At 35.3% G+C, this 24,483-nt stretch overlaps 1 protein-coding gene across 1 annotated transcript; it reads right to left on the bottom strand.

Moving 5' to 3' along the window:
* Nucleotides 1-992: 992 nt before the first annotated feature.
* Nucleotides 993-23,253, bottom strand: LOC113724344 (chalcone synthase 2-like). Its single transcript, XM_072048381.1, has 2 exons — nt 22,990-23,253; nt 993-2,161 (listed from the first exon to the last, which is right to left on the bottom strand). The coding sequence occupies exons 1-2, from the start codon at nt 23,165-23,167 to the stop codon at nt 1,170-1,172; spliced, it is 1,170 nt and encodes a 389-aa protein (XP_071904482.1). The 5' UTR covers nt 23,168-23,253; the 3' UTR covers nt 993-1,169.
* Nucleotides 23,254-24,483: the final 1,230 nt, after the last annotated feature.

The following is a 24,483-nucleotide window of genomic DNA, read 5'->3' as shown; positions in this document are numbered from 1 at the left end:
GTTTGGTTTATTTTACCAACAATTTCCATTCAATTTCTCATTAACTCGATTGCTAGTAAAAATTACCTACCATATTTTTTCTTTGGAGTATAGTGTGTGCCTTTAATTTGATAAACTTTCTGTACATACTAATTGAATTATGACCATGAAAAGTTCACCAATTTCTACAATATCCAATATGGCTGCAACGTTGTTTATTGAAAATACTATATAATCTAATATCTACTCATATTAAACAAGTATGTTCCCAATAATACCGATCGAAATGCTGTACAATGAGAAAGACGGTTGAGATCACACCTCACCTTGAACAGCATTGCTTGGCTACAATTGTTCAACAAAATTTATTATGAAAAACTGCTCTAGAATAGACTTTGTAAATTCTTGAAGATTTTGGTAGAAAGAAGGGAGCTGTTGAAGATAGAAATACTTAGGGAAAGTGATTAGACCATATATCATAGAGAAACGAGACAAAGATGTACAGCTCTAAAAGAATTAAGACAACTATGGGAAGTTTCTTAACTTTCTTCAACGGCAGAGAAAGCTAGCTTTTTATAGAGTCCAAATTCACTTCGAGATGACTTCAAACGAAAATCAGACATGTAGAAGGCAATTTTGAACATATGTTGTTAAATTCAAAATTTAAGGTGGAAACGAATTTTATTGCATGTGTAGATTAAGGTCAACTAAAAAAACTTAATGTTGTCTAAATGAATTAAAATTAAAGATAGATCAAGATGATATATTATGATGTCTTTTTCCATTATGTCCCTTAGAACACATGCTATGCACACAATAACAAAAGGGTTGAGTCCAACACTAATGTTTGATCTTATTCCCACTTCATGAATTGCGTTATAAATTTATACGTTTTTCATATAAGAATTTATACTTTATAAAATCTGTATCCGAGTCCTGCTGTTAAAATATCGAAACAATGACGGTTACAAACAGAAACAAATGCATAAAATATGATATGAAGGCCATCCAACCCTTATTTTCTTGACTATAACATTACCTTCTTTAAGCCTTCGAAGGTCATCCAACCCAAGTAATAGATACTTGGTATTCAGAGCTACAAACGAAATGCAAATACATAGTACAAGTTTTGTTTTGGTCATTGATAATACAAATATTAAAACATATTGAACAAATCAAGCATGATGTTTTTAAATTGTGACGCTGTGAAGGACCACAGTCTCAATAGTGAGTCCAGGTCCAAATCCAAAGAGCACACCCCATTCTAAACCATCCCCTGTGGTGTTGAATCCATCCTTGTCTGCAGATTTTCTCATCTCATCAAGAGTAAAGAAGACACAAGCGCTTGACATATTTCCGTACTCACTTAGCACATACCTACTAACACGTAATTTTTCAGGATTTAAAGCCAATTTCTCTTCAACTTTGTCCAAAATCGCACGCCCACCAGGATGCGCAGCCCAGAAAATTGAGTTCCAATCAGAAATGCCAAGAGGCTCAAATGCTTCTTCCAAGATCTTTTCAATGTTCTCTGAGATTAATTCTGGGACATCTTTGAGAAGAAAGAATGTAAGCCCAGCCTCACGAAGATGGCCACCAATAGCATTGGGGCTATCAGGGAGAAAAGTTTGGGAGGCTGAGACCAACTGAAACAAGGGCTGCTCAACTCCAGGAACCGGGTCAGCACCAATTATGACCGCGGCTGCCCCATCTCCGAACAGGGCCTGACCAACAAGACTATCAAAATGCTTATCACTCGGACCCCTGAACGAAATTGCTGTGAGTTCCGAGCAGACGATAAGGACACGGGCACCTTTGTTGTTCTCGGCCAAATCCTTGGCTAGCCGGAGAACCGTCCCTCCAGCATGACAACCTTGTTGGTACATCATGTACCGTTTCACCGATGGCCGGAGGCCCAGTAGCTTGGCCAGCTGATAGTCTGCTCCAGGCATGTCCACGCCACTTAGGGTACAGCAGACAAGATGGGTGATCTTGGACTTGGACTGACCCCATTCCTCTATAGCTTTTTGGGCAGCTACTTTGCCCAGTCTTGGTACTTCATCAACCATCATGTCTTGCCTTGCATCCAGTGAGGGTTCCATAAAAGTACAAATATTGGGATTTTGCCTCAGAATTTCCTCAGTCAGGTACATGTACCGCTTCCTAATCATGGTCTTCTCACCTACGATAAAAAGTAAACATTTTTAAAAAATTGGAAGTTTGCACTCTCCAACTTATACTCTATTCTCACTTTGCATCTTAAAGTTTAATTTATGACATTTTGCGCTCTAACCTCTCATATTTGTCTCATTTAAATCCAATTGATACCATCATTAGCAAAACTAATGGAATTGAGGATCTTGTAATTCAATGATAACGTTTTTTTGACTACTTTCAGAACAATTTTATTATTTTGCATGATCCTCTATTCCATTAATTTTGCTAACATTGTACTGATCAGATTTAAGTGGAGCAAACATGAGAGATTAAGTTACAAAATATTGAAAATTGAAATTTAAAATGTAAAATGAGAGTGATGATATAGGAAAATTGGGTTTCATCTAGTCGGCGCAATGTCTTATTTCCATCAAGAAAGTGCACTTACAAATTTGTCTACTCTATGCTTCTGCAAATGACCGAATCAAGAAATCACCACATCCTGACACGAAAACTTTGACCACAAGGGAAGCAAATTCTGACCTTTAATTCTTAAATGTGAAATTCCACATATTATGCGTCTCAATCAGCAACATAATTTAGCGGCCGAAATATGCAAACACAAAAGTTTTATACAACAAAATAACATGCAAATCTCTATATTACAATTTCAAATATAGCTTCACATATTTTAGTCATTTCTGCGTGGATATGGTACAATAACAAGCACACACTCGGCAGACCTGGCCCAAACATGTTTCTTTTATCATACAACTTGAGGCTTGTGGAATAAGCCAAAAGCATGAAAATGAGAATTTCTGTTTAGATCAATCGACGTGGAAGCACGTTTAAGGAATTATTTCACACACGATTCTCGAATAACAAAGAGAAAGATTCACGATCAAATCTCGAATAATTCACAAGAACCTTAAGGAACTTGAGAGAAAATGATAGAAAAAACCAAAAAAACTTTTGATAATAATTGGCAAAAGTCTAAATAACAAAGTCCTACCACGTCTATATTTATAATAGAGAAGTTCTAAACCAACAAGAAAAAGAAACAAAATTAATAAAGGAAAATGACTAAAATAAGGAGACGACGTCCAATGAATTCCAGATACCTACAAGAATAAGTATGCGAGCTGTGAAAAATTTCAAATGCATTGCTTCTTTCTTGTTTTCTTCATGTGGTCCCTGATAAGTGTATATTTTGTGTGTTTTAAGTGTTCTTTATTATTTGGTTCTGGTGTGTTCTAGTCATTTTTATAACTAATTTTGGTTTAAGTGAGAAAAAATGCATTTTTTATCACTTATGGAGTGAATTTTTTATCATATAGAGTGAATTGAGAAGATATTTGAATGATTACTGATGATTTAAAGTGAACATGCAGTATAAAAGTATCATAGTATGAAAAGCAATCAAGTATTAAAAAAGAAATGTTTGACAGCTTTGACACTTTTTGATATTTTAACTATATTTTGAGCTAAAAGTATTGAATTGAGGTTATTCTGAAGCCATTTTGAAGTTAAGACATAAATCTACATTTCTTATGAAGACATCAAAATTCAGCATATAGTTTTCTTTATTAAAAAGTTGAAATACAGTCAGTCATTTTTGTTGTCAAAAGTTGAAATAGAGTTTTGACTAGTTAGGAATATTTTGGTCATTTTAAAACCTACAGAGCTCCAAATTAAATGATTCTTGATACATTGAAAAGCTAACTCAAAGGACTGCAACTTTCATGTTGTGTACAAGAGTTAATCCAGCCTTCATCATTGAGAAAATATCAGCTGAATTAGTGCAAAAGTAGAGCACAGTTGAAGACTAATTAGAAAAGTGCAAACTTATAAGGGAGGCAATACGCGGGTGAAATACGTGACCTTACAACTGCATATTGACCTTGTACATTCTCAAGAAAGTTGTGCAACTTGTATAGCCAATTGATATATTTTTTTCACAACTTTTTACAACTCAATTCCTGCAAGAATTTTGACTGTAACTATAATGAAGAGTATAGAGACTTGTAGAAGAATATTTTGGGAATCTCAAGAAGTATTTTACATGAAATTTAACAATTCATTTGGAGATTGAATTCATCTATAAATAGGGGGTTTGAACACGTATTTTCACTACTTTGGAAGGCTAGAGACATTACTAAAATATAATATTCACTAATTTTTCTTAGTTCATTAGTATAACATAGTTAGTGACAAGGGTTTATTTTACGTATTTTTAGTGTGTTTTATTAGTTAATTTTGGTTTGATTATTTAGTTTTATAACTAAAATAACTAAGGTTTTGGTAAAGAACTACATTTTATGTTAAAGTGGCTAAACATTGCATTTTATGGATTTTTATGGTAAAAACTTCATATTTTGTAGGTTTAATGATTCAATCATCAAATGAAGTGCATTGAGAAGATGTTTGGATGATTGAAGATGGATTAAAGTGGGGAAAATAAAATATGAAGTGTAAAAGGAAGAAATGCAATTTGAGGACAAAAATCAAGAAAAGTCAGCTTTGACAACTCAGACACATTTTCGTATTTTGACTATATCAGGAGCTACAATGATCGGATCAAGGTGATCTTGGTACCATTTTGAAGCTAAGAGATATATCTACATTTGGTATGAAGACATCAAAGTCCAATGCATCCGTTTTCATAGTCCAAAAGTTGAAATACCGAAATTCAACTCAGCTGTCCAAAGTGGAAAACAGAGTTCCGACCAGTGTTTAGTATTTTGATCATATCTCAGTCTACAAAGCTCCGATTTGGATGATTCTTGAAGCATTGGAAAGCTAACTCAAATATATACAACTTTGGGGTTTTGCACAAAAGCCAGTTCGGCCTGCATCATGGAGGAAATCGCATTTGAAGTAAGGACAAAGTGAAAACGCGAGTGCACAAAACGCGAGTTTTAGACGCGTTTTGTAAAGGCGCGTTTTCTGGCCGAAATTCTGCAATTTGTGACGTGCGCGGAGTATACATATACAATTAAGCTCATCCTAATCAAGTTTTACATTTATAAACTCCTAAATACCCCACACGCGATTTATCGCAAGTATACGAATCGTGAGCGAGTATAGGGTATTAAGGGTCGATCCCACAAGGAAGATTGCAATTACCGGTACTACTAAAGCTTCTCTATTATTTAGACTATCAATGAATTATAACAAATTAAACCTACTGAAATTATACAAAATAACAAATGAAAGCTCCTTGGGTTGTGGTATCCCTAACTACTCATGCAAGTGCTATATTTGGATCATTAATTACTACATTTAGGCTAATTATGGTGTAATTTCCTTATGCATTTGAATCCTACTTTCGTAGTGAATCAACTATACTCATAACTAATCCATACCTATTTTCATGGTTATGAAATTAGCTACAAGTTCATTTCTTCAATGAAATTACATGAAATGAATCACTAAAAACCACATAAGTGCACCTCTACTTTCGTGAGTGTACTCCCTATGTTTAGCACTTCTTGAACTAGTGTTAAATCTCAATTTTCATTGCAGAAACAACACCTTAGATAATCACAATTAATGGTACCAGATTAATCATGATTTCAAGAGCTAAAGTGCTAAATAACTTGCTCAAATCATAGCAGTCAAATAACCAAATAATAAACACTAACAATTATAGAAAGTTCAACCAAACCCAAGGTATAAACTTTAGAAACACATAATGAACACAAAATCCAGAACTTGTATATTAACTAAACTTGGAATCAAATACAAAAGATAAAGAGTTTGGAAGGAATACAACCCTTGTCACATGAGCTTTCTTCCTTGCCTTCTTCATCCTCCATCTTCATCCTAATCTAGATAATAAACAAGAATGGAAAAAGCTACACTACTCTATACTAAGCTAAACTAACACTAAGGAGATGAAAGAGCTACATTTCTGCAACTTCCAGCTTCTCCCGTATGTCTCTCTCTATTTTCTGCTATGAACTCCAATCTCTCTATCTACTCCCCTCCTTCTTGCAATGAATTTGGCTCTTTTATGATGAAAGGTGGTCAAGAAATGAGGATTACATCTCCCTTTTACAGCTGGGAATGTTTCTCACATGTATAGCATCCCATGTGAGTTGGTGGAGGTGAAATTGAGTTTTCCGCGTAAAAAGCAGACTTCTCTGACCACAATCCGGCCAGGAATCCGGCCACAAATCCGGCCAAATTCCGGCCGGATTGCTACAGTAAATCTGGGCTGCTACAGTGATCCGAGCTGCTACAGTGCCTCGGATCCGTATGGATCCGAGCTCGGATCCACTAACCCAGAAACAGCCGAGGGTTCGGATGAATAGTGGATCCGAGTGTGGATCACTTGCTCTGTTTTTGGCCCAACTTCAACCGATCGTTTCTTGATGTTAGAGGCTGAACCAGCTCATGTCTAAAACATGAAAGTTGTAGCCTTTTGAGTTATCTTTCCAATGCATCAAGAATCACCTCATTTGGATCTGTGTAGGCTGAGATATGACCGAAATACCCTTCCCTGCTCCATGCCTTGTTCCAGTTTCGACCAATAGCAATTGACTCTGTACTTCGGCTTTTTGACCTGAAAAACCTTCAAACTGGATTCAGATGTCTTCACCAAAGTTGTAGATCTATCTCTTATCTTCAAATGGGTTCAAGAATCATCCAAATCCGATCATTGTAACTCAAGTTATAGCCGAAATACGAAAATGTGTCAAAACTGTCAAAAAACACAAAATCCAAGTAAAAAGTGATAAAAACCTCATTTAATTGAACAAAAGCATTTTTCACCAATTATAGCCAAAATGATTCATATTCTTCCAATAATATAACCAAAGTGACTAAAAATAATATGAAATGTCATACAATTATTACGTAAATTAGTCACTTATCAAACTCCCCCACACTTAAATCATTGCTTGTCCTCAAGCAATTCACACATAATCAAATGCAATGATTCAAGAGGTGAAACAATATATGCACTTTGTCCAATTTAATTACTCAAGACTTGGAAAATAATCATTATACAATTATTCAATTCACACTAAATACTTATAATATCAAGTAAAGAAAAGATAATTATACCCTAAATTCAACAAGTTAAACTTAATCTCTTACCCTAACTTAATTTTACAAATAAGTAAATCACATAGTCAATTTATAGCCTTCCTCCTCCTTATAATCATCTTTTTCTCAAAATTCTATAACTAAGAGGGATTTATTCACACAAATTTTACTTAATTAGTGAGAATGCCTTTTTACGCGAAAATCGACACTTTTAGGTGAAGATCCCCGGTTACTCAACATTTCACTTATTCAAGTTGCTAATGCATACTCTTAATTCAAGTACCTTTTTACGCGAATGTCGACATTTGTAGATGCCAACCCCCGGTTACTCGGTAGGTGAATCATTGGAGTAGAACAATTTTTATTTACTTTCTTTTCTTTTCTTTTTTTTCTCTTTTTTTTTCTTTTTTTTTTCTTTATTTTTCCCTCATAGAAAAAAAATATATATAGAAATAATCAAAGGAGGAGTATAACCTTTTATCAACTATATCAATCACTTATTTATAAAATTAAGTAAAGAGAAGAAATTTCATTAAACATGTAAAATTATAGGCGTAATTTTCCTCACTTTACCGAATATACTTTCTAAAATGTAAAAATCCTAATTGCATAATAACCATTTCCAAGTTAAATGAGGACTAAACTTTCCAAAATACATATAACATTTCAACAATTTGAAGAATTAAACACTTAAGGTTGGAATACTTTGGCCCTTTTTGAAATAAAAATGAAAAAATTGAAGAACTTTTGGGCCATAGCGAAATATTGGACAAGATGTTAGAAAAATTTTGACGGAGTTTCCCCATATAAATGGAAGAAAACTCCCTGCCAACAACCAATTTCAATCAAATTATCCACATGGCAAATAATTCAAACACAATTCCAACATTTCTAAGCATTTAAATCCACAAAATATCATCACCTAGCAAGTAAATGCAAGTTCAATACTTTCCTCCCCCACACTTAAACTTCACATTGTCCTCAATGTGAGAAAAGGAAAATAAATAAGGAGTAAAAGAAAATACTGCTCAATTGAACTTGCGTAATCCGAATCCATGTCCAAGTGATGAATTTCCAATCGTATTTGAGAAAGAATGGAGAGTTCACTTATTGCACCCTGAAAAAGACAAAATCAAAACAAATAAATTTCTTAAAAATAAAAGGTTGCAATCAACAAAATCATGCAATTCAAGGAAAAAGGAAAAATGATCAAGCATGTGGAACCATACAATGTTCAAGGGATAAAAACATGAAATGAGCTAATCTTTGCTAATCAAATATAGCATTAGTATCCAAAGCAAAGGGAAGCTAATTTCACACAAAAAATCCACAATCATGAACAAAATAAGTTCCATTTATACATTTTGTTATCAATGATCAAATCCCCTCAAGTACAAAAGTAATCTCAAAATGGAGGCAAACACACCAAACCAAAATATACATGACCTTCGTGAGAATTCATGAAATACTAAAAACTATTGAACCACAAAAATTGTAAGTGCATTTATGAATTTCATCAATTAAGGTCATCTTCAATTCACCTCTTCTTTTAGAATTACCTAAGAATTCACAAAATCATTCAATCAAGCACCTTTTCATTCATTAGATAATCTAAATTACTCACATGAATATCAAAAACTCCCACTAAGCTAATTAAAATGCTACATTTGGCTACTTAATATGCAACTTCGTTACCAAGCCAAATTAAGCATAAAACTAGCAAGAATTCACCAAATAAATACAATAAATGCAAATCACAAAATATATTTATCACTAACAATCACCAATAGCATCAATAAGCTGAAATAAATGCACCTAACTTCACATATTAAAAATTGCCTAAAAATAGAAAATATTCATTCATGGCAAAATTCAAATAACAAAGTTAGGCGAAGAATTGTTACCTCAAGGTGGTTTGGTGATGTTTAGAGATGAATATGATGTGAAAACCCCCAAGAAACTTACTCCAATATGACCTCAATTGAGTGATTCAAGAAAGTACAACCCTAACTATTGGTAAGGTTGAATCCACTTTAGAGTTGTTTTTGAAAGAATATGTACTATGAAATTCACTCTAAAAGATGGGAGAAAGTGATTTGGTGAAGGTTATTTGAAGATTAAATGGTGAAAAGTGGTGTTTTAGTGAGTGGTGTGTGTTTGAGGTGTGAGTGTGTGTGTAGGTTGAAGAAGAAGGGAGAAAAATTGTGAGGAATCCGTGAAACGGCTTCATCTTACGCTGGTTACTGTTCACAATCCGGCCAGAAATTGGAGGGATTCGTGGAGAGATTGTTGGAGGGATTCTGGGCAGAAAATTTTTTTTTTTTTTTTTTTTTTTTACTGTTGCATATCCGGCCAATTTTTGGCCGGATTTCCGGTCGGATTATTGGCCGGATTTGCTACAGTGGATTTTTTTTTTTTTTTTTTTTTTTTTTTTTTTTTTTTTTTTTTTTACAATCCGGCCAGTTTTTGGCCGGATTTCAGGCCGGATTTTCGGCCGGATATTAGGCAGTAGCTCCGAAAAAATTTTCTTTTCTCCCCTGACTATCCGGCCTTCAATCCGGCCAACATTTGGCCGGATTTATGGCCGGATTTGCTGCAGAAAAAGCTGTTTTCTGCAGTTTTTCCTCCAAATTTGCTTGGCCAACCTTCCACATTCAACCTACTTCATGTTCTTTGAATAAAATTCAAATTTAACATGATCATGCATGAATATAACTTAAACATGAAACACTTTAAATGCATGAAATGCAGTAATTGAACATGAAAACTCCCTTTTTGCCTTAATATAAACACCCTTGCAATTGAGATCATTTGCATGAACTCTTACCATTGCCACCTACAAAACACACAAAAACATTAATCGAAGAACTAAAACTTACTAAAAACAAGCCAACATGAAGAAAAGTAGAGTTGAAAAGTGATCCAAGCCTTCGTTTTTAAAAGGATCCGAGGTCGTTTTTGAAAGGATCCGAGGTCAGATCATTGTGCTCAGAAAACGCGGCTCAAGAAAACGCGCCTCAAGGTGCGTTTTGTGAAGTCGCGTTTCTTCACCAAATTTGCAGCATTGAAAACGCGACTACGTGAGAAAACGCGACTTTAAGTCGCGTATTTGAAGGCGCGTTTTTGGTTTCTGAACAGGCTGGAAAACGCGAATTGGTAGAAAACGCGACTTCCTGTCGCGTTTTGAAGGCGCGTTTTCTTAATTATAGGCGCAGATTTGAAAACGCGATTCTATGAAAACGCGATTCAGTGGCGCGTTTCATTGAAAAACGCGTTTTCTGCTGCAAAATTTAGCAGAAATTCAACTTTTGAATAATTACAAATGATACCCCAATTTCCCAAAATGCATCATAGATTATTTCTATGTCAAAATAAACCATTCACGCACATGTAAAATGATCTAAACATGCATTCTAAACCTCTTTAATGCATCAAAAACCACAATTACTGAATTTGAGGTATTGAGATCTTTGATCAAATTTTGCCTTTTTTGCCTCATTTGGTCACTTTTCCAAAACCTACAAATGAAAAATGACAAAATTACTCAAACTTATACTTTAAACATAAAATCACTCCAAAGTAACAGCAACTTAAACAAACATTGGGTTGCCTCCCAATAAGCGCTTCTTTAAAGTCAATAGCTGGACTATATCACCTCATTTTTTCAAGGAGGCTTAGTTAACGAATAATCCACCATTTTAAGCCTTGGTGGATCATTGTAAGGTGACTTAATAGCCAAAGCCACATGATCTAATGATGTGAGAAATGAAAGTGACTTACCTATCCCAAGTGTTTCATAGATATTACCTTGAATATGCACCACTTGAGAACTTACCAAAGGAAATGTCATGAGAGTATCTTGGGCAGGAATACCTTTAGAACCTATACTTTCACTGCACTCCTCAAGAGGGGTGAAAAATGAGTCATTAAAACTCACCTCTTGAGACTCAAAGTTAGTTTCAAAGGTATTATCATGTGAAATGGATATTTGCTCATTGAAATATAATTGAGATTCATCATTTTCATCCAAATGCAATCCATTTTCACATACAACATTTCCACCATTCATGCTAGGATCATTTTGCAAATTATTAGAAGAAATAACTTCACACAATACATTCAATTGCTCATGTATATCACCAAAGTGAGAAGCTAATTCATCTAACCTTTCTTCAATCCTATCAAAACGGTCAGAAGTTGCATTTGCTAGCTTTTCTATTGCTGAATCAAATTGATTAGAATAATTTTTTGCAGCTAGCTCCCAAAATGCATTAGAATCATTAGCTAATGGTTCACTTTCTAACTCCCAAGGCAGAGGTGCATTAGCTAACTTCTCTATTGCCAACTCCCAAGATGGTTTTGATTCATATTGGACACTTTCAAGTTGGTAATCATAAAAATTTTCAAAATCACTATATGCACATTGATTATTCCAACCATAAGCAGGAGAATTGCTCCAATTAGCACTATATTGATCAAAACAAGGATTGTAATGCTCTAATTCATCATAATAATCCACATTTTGTGCTTGCATACATGTATTAGTAGCATGATAACCTCCACACAAGTCACAAATCACATGATAAGAATTAAAAGCATTAGCATTCCTCCCTTGCTCAATTTCATGCATCATGGTGTCCATTTGAACTTGTAACTTAATTACATCAAATTTTGCCTTTAAGCACCTTAAACCATCTTCAAAAGACATACATTCAGTAAATTCTTGGTTACCTCTGTTGAAGGAGCTTTGCACTTGGTAACCATCCATTGCCAAACCTCCATTTCTCAAGCATTGTCCTCCCCTGTTTTCTACTCTCCTTGATCCCCTAAACATGCTCTCAAAGTAGCTCAAAAACAAGTTTAGTCAAGAAGAATAGATGACTTTAAACATACAAAAACAAGACATTAAACATAAAAGACTCAACAAGACTCAAAACAAACAAGACACTTAACCAACAAAAACAAGTGAAATTGTCTAAATTAATAAAGTTGCTTTTCACACCGATATTGCCAAATCTTCCCCGGCAACGGCGCCAAAAACTTGACGTGCGCGGAGTATACATATACAATTAAGCTCATCCTAATCAAGTTTTACATTTATAAACTCCTAAATACCCCACACGCGATTTATCGCAAGTATACGAATCGTGAGCGAGTATAGGGTATTAAGGGTCGATCCCACAAGGAAGATTGCAATTACCGGTACTACTAAAGCTTCTCTATTATTTAGACTATCAATGAATTATAACAAATTAAACCTACTGAAATTATACAAAATAACAAATGAAAGCTCCTTGGGTTGTGGTATCCCTAACTACTCATGCAAGTGCTATATTTGGATCATTAATTACTACATTTAGGCTAATTATGGTGTAATTTCCTTATGCATTTGAATCCTACTTTCGTAGTGAATCAACTATACTCATAACTAATCCATACCTATTTTCATGGTTATGAAATTAGCTACAAGTTCATTTCTTCAATGAAATTACATGAAATGAATCACTAAAAACCACATAAGTGCACCTCTACTTTCGTGAGTGTACTCCCTATGTTTAGCACTTCTTGAACTAGTGTTAAATCTCAATTTTCATTGCAGAAACAACACCTTAGATAATCACAATTAATGGTACCAGATTAATCATGATTTCAAGAGCTAAAGTGCTAAATAACTTGCTCAAATCATAGCAGTCAAATAACCAAATAATAAACACTAACAATTATAGAAAGTTCAACCAAACCCAAGGTATAAACTTTAGAAACACATAATGAACACAAAATCCAGAACTTGTATATTAACTAAACTTGGAATCAAATACAAAAGATAAAGAGTTTGGAAGGAATACAACCCTTGTCACATGAGCTTTCTTCCTTGCCTTCTTCATCCTCCATCTTCATCCTAATCTAGATAATAAACAAGAATGGAAAAGCTACACTACTCTATACTAAGCTAAACTAACACTAAGGAGATGAAAGAGCTACATTTCTGCAACTTCCAGCTTCTCCCGTATGTCTCTCTCTATTTTCTGCTATGAACTCCAATCTCTCTATCTACTCCCCTCCTTCTTGCAATGAATTTGGCTCTTTTATGATGAAAGGTGGTCAAGAAATGAGGATTACATCTCCCTTTTACAGCTGGGAATGTTTCTCACATGTATAGCATCCCATGTGAGTTGGTGGAGGTGAAATTGAGTTTTCCGCGTAAAAAGCAGACTTCTCTGACCACAATCCGGCCAGGAATCCGGCCACAAATCCGGCCAAATTCCGGCCGGATTGCTACAGTAAATCTGGGCTGCTACAGTGATCCGAGCTGCTACAGTGCCTCGGATCCGTATGGATCCGAGCTCGGATCCACTAACCCAGAAACAGCCGAGGGTTCGGATGAATAGTGGATCCGAGTGTGGATCACTTGCTCTGTTTTTGGCCCAACTTCAACCGATCGTTTCTTGATGTTAGAGGCTGAACCAGCTCATGTCTAAAACATGAAAGTTGTAGCCTTTTGAGTTATCTTTCCAATGCATCAAGAATCACCTCATTTGGATCTGTGTAGGCTGAGATATGACCGAAATACCCTTCCCTGCTCCATGCCTTGTTCCAGTTTCTACCAATAGCAATTGACTCTGTACTTCGGCTTTTTGACCTGAAAAACCTTCAAACTGGATTCAGATGTCTTCACCAAAGTTGTAGATCTATCTCTTATCTTCAAATGGGTTCAAGAATCATCCAAATCCGATCATTGTAACTCAAGTTATAGCCGAAATACGAAAATGTGTCAAAACTGTCAAAAAACACAAAATCCAAGTAAAAAGTGATAAAAACCTCATTTAATTGAACAAAAGCATTTTTCACCAATTATAGCCAAAATGATTCATATTCTTCCAATAATATAACCAAAGTGACTAAAAATAATATGAAATGTCATACAATTATTACGTAAATTAGTCACTTATCAATTTGCTCAGTCAATTCTCTTGTGTTCATACCACTTTCCAGCTATAAGTTGCAAGAGAATTCGGTGCACATGCTTCAGAAGACAAAAGGGCAGACAAGGTGGCTTATTTTCAAGTCAAAAACATTTGTTATTGACTATCCTAACAAAGTTGAGATTTGGGAATCAAAATGTGGAATTTGACTTGGAAAAATGGAGCTCTTAAGCAGTTTATATGCAGAGACATTTTGGGTGGTCTGAGAAGGGGGAAATATACGGGAGAAGCTTGAGGAGTGCAGAAATGTAGTTCTTCCATTTCCTTAGTGTAGGATAGTGTAGTAAGTGTAGTTCATCCATTCTTGTATAATGGCTAGATTAGGATGAAAATGGAGATGAAGAAAGAGAAGTTGAAGCTCAAGTGACATGGGTTATCTCTTCTCCAACTCTTTATCTTTTGTATTGGATTCTTAAATATAGTTTTTTTTTTTTTTATAACAAAATATTCCTCTTACATAATCCTCATTTTTCTAATTGAAGGTATCCCTATTCTGTCCAAACGGATTGCCCCACGAGGCAACCTTGGGAATGTACTGAAGGTGTCATAAATCTCAATTTGTTTATCTGGATGAGATATACCCACATTAGATAAAGCATCAGCAACTGTGTTAGCCTCCCGATAGCAGTGCGTGAATCTAGATGGATCATCTAATAACTGCCAAATCTGGTTGACGTATCTTCGAATTTTCCACGGACATTGAGTACGACGTTGAATGATCCCAATTAAAACCAATGAATCTGATTGTACACATATGTTTCCAAAACCCTTATGTATACAGATCTGAAGACCAATAAGAAGAGCACAAGCCTCTGCACGGAGACATGTAGTTTCTCCCAGATATGCCGAAAAACCAATCATTGGCAATCCAGTGGAATCCCGGAGTATGCCCCCACCTCCACCTATTCCTGGATTACCCTTAGCACATCCATCCGTGTTAAGAGTATACCTCCCTGTCTCTTTGGTTTCCCAGCGGATACCTTGATATACAACTGTACCTCCAGGTGCATTTGACCAATCATACAATTGACAAAAAGATTGTAGTCTTATCAGTTGTTTAAAATGTATTCCTACCATGGATTGGACTTCTGAGAAGATGGCTTGGCGAATGGCTGATGATTGCATCTGGACACCCTCAAACATTGCTTTGTTCCTTGCCTTCCAAATCTGCCAGCAAATTACACTAGGAAGAATACGACAAATAAGCCTTCGTAACTCAGAATCCTGTGAAACAACCACCAATCTACTATGCGTGCTCGTAGAAAAGATCCTGAGAATTTTATTCCACATAACCCTCCAAAATAATTCCAAAGTAATGACGCAATGTGTCCATTGGAGAATAAATGCTCAATAGACTCCTCAGAAGCCTCAGTGCAGCAAAAGCACTTTGACGGCAAATGGAAACCAAATTTACGAAGCTTATCCGGTGTCGGTATTCTCCTCAGAAGAAGTCTCATCATGAAAAATGAAACTTTCACAGGTATCCGAGGGTGCCAAATGGAAGCAAATACCATAGACGTGGGTCGGGCCTGCCTAATATCCCCAAAAGCTGAGTGTAGAGAGAAATTTTCAGTTGTTGTGGGCATCCAAATGACTTCAGCTATACTTCCTTCTTCTGGGGCCATTTGTTCTGAAATGGAATAAGCAATTTCCTTTGGCAATGTATGGTAAAGCAGGTTCAAATCCCAATGGCCGTTGCTTACGAAGTTTCGGAACGTCAAATTTGGGATAACCGGAACCTTTAGAAACAATGCACCACTCCCCAACCAGTTGTCGTACCAAAAATGACACGCCCCATATTTGGCCACCCATAATATTGAGAGTTCCACTTGTCTGCTCACATTGATCATCCTTCGCCAAATTGCCGAATCCGTTGGCCTGAGTTCTACCTGACAAGGATGCAGACATTTACAATACTTTGCTTTCATGAAGGTTGACCACAGTGATGATTCAGTTCGGAATTTCCACCATAACTTGGAGGAAAAGGCTATGTAGACGTCACATAATCTCCGAAATCCAATTCCCCCTTCCTCAACTGGATAGCACAATTGAGGCCAACTTATCCAATGAAGCTTCGACTCCTCGGGTGAGGATCCCCACAGGAATGCCGAGCATGCCTTTTCTATAGTTTTTAACACCGAACTGGGAATAACTGCAGCTGACATTAGGTGAACTGGTATTGATGATAATACATGCTTGATTAGAATAATTTTTCCTCCAAAGGAAAGTAACCTTGATTTCCAAGACAGAATCCTTGCTAGTATTGCGTGACAAACTTCTCCAAAATAAGATGATTTGCATCTTCCAATGTAGAGCGGAAACCCTAAATAGCGTACTGGAAATGACTTGCGGGCAAACCTAGAAATGCGATCAAGCAGCCGTCGTCTTGCCATTGGTACAGATGGATGAACTATATAACAGCTTTTTTGTACATTTATTAATTGGCCCGAACATCTTTGATAATCATCTAACACTTTCATGATAGCCTTCAGGGAAAATGAGGATCCATTTGCAAAAATAAGAACATCATCCGCAAATGCCAAGTGAGTAATAGACGGGCATCCATATGGAACTTTGAAACCCACAAATCTTGGTTGCATAACAAGATTATTCAGTGCTCTAGATAACACCTCTGCCCCTATAATAAATAATGCTGGTGATAATGGGTCACCCTGACGGAGTCCTCTCGAAGATTTGAAAAAACCATATAAGGATCCATTTATAATGACGGAAAACCAGACATTAGAAATCAGTCGCCAAACCATATCAATGAATCTCTCACCAAAACCGAACCTTCTCAGAACATTGATAATATGACCCCATGCCACTCTGTCATATGCCTTAGACATGTCTAGTTTCATAACCACATTACCACCTCTATTCTTTTTCGCCATACCCGATATCACCTCCTGTGCAAGTAGGAAGTTTTCGGTTATATTACGACCCTTCACAAATCCTGTCTGCTGGGGAGAAATAATTTTTGGCAATATTTCCGCCACTCTGTCTGCCAAGATCCTTGATAATAGCTTGTTGAAGAAGTTACATAGGCTGATGGGTCTAAATTGAGAAAAATCTTGAGGATTTGGCACCTTTGGAATTAGAACAATTGAAGTAGAGGTGATGAAACGAGGAAGTTCTGCTCCACAGAAAAAACTGAGTACCGCCTTGTAGACATCTTGGGCGATGACTGGCCATGCAAAAGTAAAAAATTTTCCCGTGAATCCATCTGGGCCAGCAGCACTTTCTTCATCCATTGCCTTCAGGACTCTAAAAACCTCTTCAATTGAAGGGATTTCTTCCAACTTCACATTAGCCTCTCCCGAAATCATAGGTGGAATTAGGTGTAGCATATCTGCAGATGATCCCAAAGAATCCGAGAAAAGTTTAGAGAAATAGGTGGTTGCTTCACTTGCTATATCAGCTTCATTGTCCACCCAAACACCATTGGCTTTTTTGATACGATAAATCATAGCTTGAGCCCGTCTTTGTCTTACTATCGCATGAAAATACTTTGAATTGGTATCTCCCTGTCGAAGCCATTTCACCCTGGCCTTTTGCCTCCAAAATTGTTCTTCAATTGATAATGCATGTCTCAGCTCCGCCTGAGCCTTTTTGAGTTCAATCTGGCACTCCTCGGAATCATCTTGATCTACTACTTCTTCTGCCCGTTGCACCGCCATTTCCGCAGATCGCATATTATCGATCACGTTTCCAAAGTGTTCTTTGTTCCATGTCTGAATAGCTTTTCTTGTTGCTAATAATTTAGAACATAGAGCACGCATCGGAGATCCATTGACATCTTGATTCCAAGCCTGGCTTATCACCTCCAAGAGTTGTGGTTTAGTCGTCCACACATTCAAAAATCGAAATGGACGCGGCTTAGCATCTGATTGAGCAACAAATGAGAGCTTTAACGGTGAATGGTCAGATGGATGTCTAGCCAAGTGAAGGACAGAAATGTTATAAGAAAGATCCAGACATGCCCCGTTGACTAAGAACCTGTCTAACCTCTTTGAAATCCGAGCTCTACTTCGTCGATTGTTTGACCATGTAAAATTGGGTCCTGAGAAGCCAACATCAAATACTCCAGCCTCCTCCATGAAAGACAGAAATTCCACTCCTTCTGTTATAGCAAATGGACGACCTCCCCTTTTTTCATGAGGTGCCACAATAACATTAAAATCACCCCCAATACACCAAGGAAGAAAACTAGGCTTATCAGCTAACAATGAGGACCATAAGTCACGCCGCTCGTCAACTGAGCATTTAGCATGGACAAAGGACATAATTATTGGAGAAGGAATTAGGGGACTTTGTACATGTAGAGAAATATGCTGATCAGAATTACCAACAATCGAGCAAAGGATAGGATTATTGTAGAACACCCAAATATCACTTGAACAATTAACAAGCACGTAATCAAATAATAGACGTAGACGAATGGTCTGTATTTTAGATACGTCTAACTTTGGCTCACAAATCACAACAAATTGGAAATGATGTGTCCGTACTAAATTGATTAATCTTCGTAGATTAGGTGCTTTAGCTACTCCTCTAATATTCCAAAAAATGCCATTAATCATGAGAAAGAACCTGGAATGAGTTGTTGGAAGATGTCTCTGACCGTGAGCGCAAAATTCTGTCGGTTTGCAAATTAGCCCTCAAACCTTTTGTCCTTTTTTGTTTGGGATTACGGTCAGCCACCCCTGATTGATGAATAGTTAAAGAAGGACCTGATGATTCCGGCAAATTTTCTTGTGGGACACCCGGTCTGGGAGACAAATTTCCTGCAACAGTTGGTGAATATAGTTAATATGCAAGTTCTGGAATTTATGTCTATTATGTGTTTCTAAAGTTTATGCCTTGGGTTTGGTTGAACTTTCTATGATTGTTAGTGTTTATCATTTGGCTATTTAACTGCTATGATTTGAGCAAGTTATTTAGCACTTTGGCTCTTTAAATCATGATTAATCTGGTACCATTAATTCTGATTATCTAAGGTGTTATTTCTGCAATGAAAATTGAGATTTAACATTAGTTCAAGAAGTGCTAAACATAGGGAGTACACTCACGAAAGTAGAGGTGCACCTATGTGGTTTTTAGTGATTCATTTCATGTAATTTCATTGAAGAAATGAACTTGTAACTAATTTCATAACCATGAGAATAGGTATGGATTAGTTATAAGTATAATTGATTCACTACGAAAGTAGGATTCAAATGCATAAGGAAATTACACCATAATTAGCCTAGATGTAGTATTCAATGATCCAAATATAGCACTTGCATGAGTAGTTAGGGATACCACAACCTAAGGAGCTTTCATTTGTCATTTTGTATAATTTCAGTAGGTTAAATTTGTTATAATTTATTGATAGTCTAAATAATAGAGAAGCTTTAGTAATACCGGTAATTGTTCACTCTTTCTTGTGGGATCGAGCCGATATATACCCTAAACTACTAGTTGATCTGTATACTTGCAGTGAACGGGTGTAATTCGGTATTTTTTAGCTTGCACGTATGTAAAATACCCGTCAGTTAGTGTAGTTTATCTATCTTGTACGTGTAGTTAGATTTGGATAAAGAATTAAGGAGAACTTATGTGACAAGGGTGACTTCTCTCTTATCACTTTCTCTTTTGTATTTGAGTTTATATTTAGCTATAATACAAGTATGGTCTCTTCTTTCATTCTCTTCATGTTTTGCTAAAGTTTATGCTTAGAATTATAGATAAACTTTCTATATTTTGTTAGTGATATTGACTTGGTTATTTGATGATATTATTTTGAACAAATTATTTAGCACTTTTGCTTATCTAATCATGATTAACTGGCTATTAATTGTGATAATCTTAAAGGTGTTAAGCTTACAATAAAAATTGAGATTTGACACTAGTTCAAGGAGGTGCTAAATCTAGGGAGTATACTCACAAGAGTAGAGGTGTACCTTCATGACTTTAATGGTTTGTTCCATGTAATTTCATAGAAGAAATAAACTTGTAATTAATTTTATAACCACAAGAGTAGGCATGGCTTAACTACAAGTATAGTTGATTCATTACGAGAGTAGATTTCACACACATTAGGTATTTACACCATAACTAGCTAAGATAATAACATTAAATTAATTGGTAATTTCACTTGCAAGAGTATTGAGAAATTCCATAGCTTAAGGAGATTTTTATTATTATTTTTATTACTTTTATTTTATGTTTGCAATGTAGATTTAATCTTTTACATTTGTGGTAGTCTAATAATAAAGGAATTCGAAAACCATCAGTAATTGACAATTTTTCCTGTGAGATCGACACCTAATACCCTGTATTCGATAAACGATTTGTATACTCGTAGAAAATGGGGTATTTAGGTTTTATTAAAATTTAGTACAGGGTAGAATCTCGTCAAGTTTTTGGCCCTGTTGTTAGGAAAGATTTGGTTTAATATTGGTGCTAAGAACAACTTTATTAGTTTAGACATTTTTATTAGTTTTTCTTATTTTCATCGTATCAAGTGTCTTGTTTGTTATGTTCTTGTTGAGTCTTTTATTTTGTGTTTAATATCTTGCTTTTGTTTGGGCCTTTTAAGCTATTCTTCTTAACTAATCTTTCTTTTGAAATTGTTTGAAAGTATTTTTAGGTTATAAGGAAGATAGTAAACAAAAGTGGATAAAAGTTTGAAAGAAGAAAGTTGGGCATTAGACTACAATTTTCAAAACTACAACTATAGAGATAACCAAAGGGGGTACGAAGGTATGTCTTTGGAAGATGGTTTAAGGAGTTTAAAGGTTAAACTTGATTTTATAACATTAAAAATTCAATTGGACACCATTACAAATATGTTTGAATGCAAGAGGAATGTTAATGCTTTCAATTCTAATCATATGAGTTGTGACTTGTGTGAAGGTTATCATGTTACTCATACATATATGCAAGCACAAAATATGGATTATTTTGACGAATTTGAGCATTTCAATCCTTATTTTGATCAATATGGTTCTAATTGGGGTAATTCTTATGCTTGTAATTGGAATAATCAATGTGGATATAATGATTCTCTATATTTTTATGATTATCAATATGAATTTGTCCAATTTGAATCAAAGCCATCTTGGGAGTTAGCTATTGAAAGGTTAGCTAATGTACTTTTGTTTTGGGAATTAGCAATTAAAAGGCTAGCTCATGTGACTTTCGACTGCTTTGATATGCTTGAGGATAGATTAAATGAATTAGCTTCTCACATAGGTAGAATTGAAAATCAATTCTGTTATTTGTGTGAAGTTATTTCTTCTAATCACATGCAAATCGACCTTACTATGAATAGTGGAAAAGTTGTATGTGAAAGTGGATTGCATTTTGATCAAAATAATGGATCTAATTCATGTTTCAATGAGGAATTGTCCATTTCACATAATTATGTCTTTAAAACTAATGTTGAACCTCAAGAGATGAGCATGAATGATTCACATTCAATCCCTCTTGAGAAGTATTTTAGAGAACTAAGTTCTAAGGATATTATCACCCAAGAAGGATATGCCAACGTTCCTTGAAACACTTGAGATAGGTAAGTTTCTTCTATCTCTACTATTATTTGATTATGTGGCCTTTGCTATTGACCACCATTCGTGGATTCACCATGACTTAAAATGGTGGATTAGTCATTAATAAAACCTTCTTGAAAAATGAGGTGAAATAGTCAACCTATTGACTATAAAGAAGCGCTAATTAGGAGGCAATCCAATGTTTTGTGTTACTTTATTTCATTGAAGAGTGTTTTTATGTTTGTTATTTATTTTAAAGTATGTTTGTTATATTTGTGCTTGAGAAAGAAGGCAAAGTCACTTTGTGAGATCAATGAAGCTAAGGAAGATCAAAGAACTCAATCTCTCAATTTGAATAATTATGTTTTTGATGTGTTATAGTGGCTTGGAATGCATGTTTAGATTATTTTAAATATAAGTGAATTGATTATTTTAGCAATAGAGTGACCTAGATTGCATATTCCAAAATGAGGGTTTTGCCCATGAAAGTTGACAAAGTGCAGATTTTCTGCATAAAGTTGCAGAAAATTGAAAATGGGGACCAAAAACACGGCCTTACCGTCATTTTCAGACCGCATTTTAGTGTATCTTCATGCATTCTGGGCAAAATGCAGGTCAAAACGTGACCCAGCCCGTGTTTTATGCTTGTTTTCAAGTTTGTCTATATATGCGACCTCATACCCACGTATTACCCCCGCATATTCAAGTCAACATGTTTAAATGCAAAACACGTCTCATTTTTCTCATACTTCCTCTTCTTCCTCACATACCCAAACACACTAACACACACATTTCACCAAACTTCATTGTCATTCATTTTTCTTAATTAAACAAACGCTTCAAACACCTCATAGAACTAAACTCATGGATCCTCAAAATGTCTAAGCTACTATTAAGCTTACAATATGCATATATTTCTCAATCATTGAGAAAAACCTCAGTCTTACTGCCAAGAAAAAACTAGAATAGTTTGTCTTAAATAGTAGGAAAAGTTGTGTTACAATAGGAAAAAAGATTTACCTTTCTTTCGAGAGTTTCAACATGAAACCAATATCATTTGATGGTTTGAGTAAAGTATTCAAGGCCACGTATTTTAAGCATTCTTACACTGTGAAGCATGTAGGAAGATACCAAGTTCTAGGCCAAGTTTTACGTGCAAAATTTCCGCTTAAAAACCAGCTATTTTGCGAGATTTTCTTATAAAAGAAAAAGAAAAAAAAAAGAAATAGAAGTATGAGAAATCAAACAGATTCAAGAGAAAAAGAATAAGGATTTATGCTTACAAATGCGCTTAAACTTTTCTTTAAGCTCAGTCATATGCTCACTCTTAGTGATGCGAAAATAGTAATCCGGATAAGTGCTTTGCTCAACAAAATTTGGTGGTGTAGCGGTTCCAATAGCCAAGATCGTCGCCGGTCCTTCGGCCCGTTGAGCCCTCCTAATTTCCTCGACGGTAACCATATTTGCCCTGAAAGATTTAAGATTGACTAATTGGTACAGAAAATAAGGTAGGTAAACCTAGCACCTGCTAGCTTGCAATGCTAGAAAACTAGAAATGGTGGTCGTGCGAGTCTGCCAAAATATATACTTTATATAGTACTGAAATTGGATAATTTTTTTTTATGCAAGCCGAGAATCACGTGTATAGGGAACGTTGTATTGTTGATTCTAAATTTTGGTACCTCATTTCGAGTTCCAATTTCCCAGTATAACTCAGAATTTTGGCGTCAGGTTTGGGCTCTGGATTTATCCCTTAAAACAAGTTACAACGTTAGCAGTTGAACGTGCTGATTTTAAGAAATTTACTAGTATTACTTTAATAATTCATGTAGAAGTTGGGGCATACGATTTTTGGCAAGCAACGAGCACTTGGTCTCGTATGACAAAAATTGTGTTTCATTCCAGATTAAGAAACTGCATGATTCTTGTTTTCCCTAGAGTATGTATGAAGCAAATGATTTAAACCAATATTTTACTATGCTAACATTATATTTTAGAATAAAAATATTGGCATTAGGTCAAAGACAACATCATTGAATATTTTTTCTAATACCAGTTTGACACTCAATTACACATGGAGAACCATAAATTCAGACCATGGATTCACTTGTGAACTTGTGGCTTACTGAACAGCCATTTGGCTATTAAATATACAACATCCTCCAAGAAGGGACTCATACATTGGACCCATTTAATTATTTTTTCGTAATAGTAGCGACTGTTAGAATTATAATTAGAAAACAAATTGTGTGTTGATAAAATAGTTCAGTAAACAAGTGCATAAAACCTATATTCATAATTATACAATGTCTGTAAAAATAGAAAATCTAATCTATGTTATGTAAACTATACAATGTAGCGATACAATGTCCAATCAAGGATTTAAAACTAATGTAACGAATACAGACACAAAAAATAACAAATATGAACATTGATATACCAAATGTGGTCATGCCACCCTTAGTTTTTTCTTGTATTTCGTTTCATTTGTTTTTAATACGCAGTTATGTTATATAGGAGGATAACATTCTTTGTAAAGCTTTCACTGATGATTAATAAAAGAATCCCAAAAAAAAAAAGGAAAAATTCAAAGACCAGCTGCACATAATTCCATATTTTGGTACCTAGTTTCGAGTTTCAATTTCCCAGTATAAACTCAGAAATTTGGTGTCATATTTGGGCTCAAGATTTATCCACAGTTGGATGTGCTGATTTTCATGAACAATTGATTTAGTAGTATTAATTTAATAATCTAAAATATTTTTTATTATTATTCA

This window comes from Coffea arabica, chromosome 5e (genome assembly GCF_036785885.1).
Source record: "Coffea arabica cultivar ET-39 chromosome 5e, Coffea Arabica ET-39 HiFi, whole genome shotgun sequence".
In the NCBI taxonomy this organism is placed as follows: domain Eukaryota; kingdom Viridiplantae; phylum Streptophyta; class Magnoliopsida; order Gentianales; family Rubiaceae; genus Coffea; species Coffea arabica.
This window is presented reverse-complemented; position numbering and strand designations above follow the sequence as displayed.

What these genes read in the sequence shown, in the direction of transcription:
- LOC113724344 (XM_072048381.1), bottom strand. Translation starts at nt 23,167, where the DNA reads ATGGTTACCGTCGAGGAAATTAGGAGGGCTCAACGGGCCGAAGGACCG. An exon ending in AGAAAAGTTTAAGCGCATTT is followed by an intron (nt 2,162 to 22,989) that starts GTAAGCATAAAT and finishes TTTTTATCGTAG; the next exon opens with GTGAGAAGACCATGATTAGG.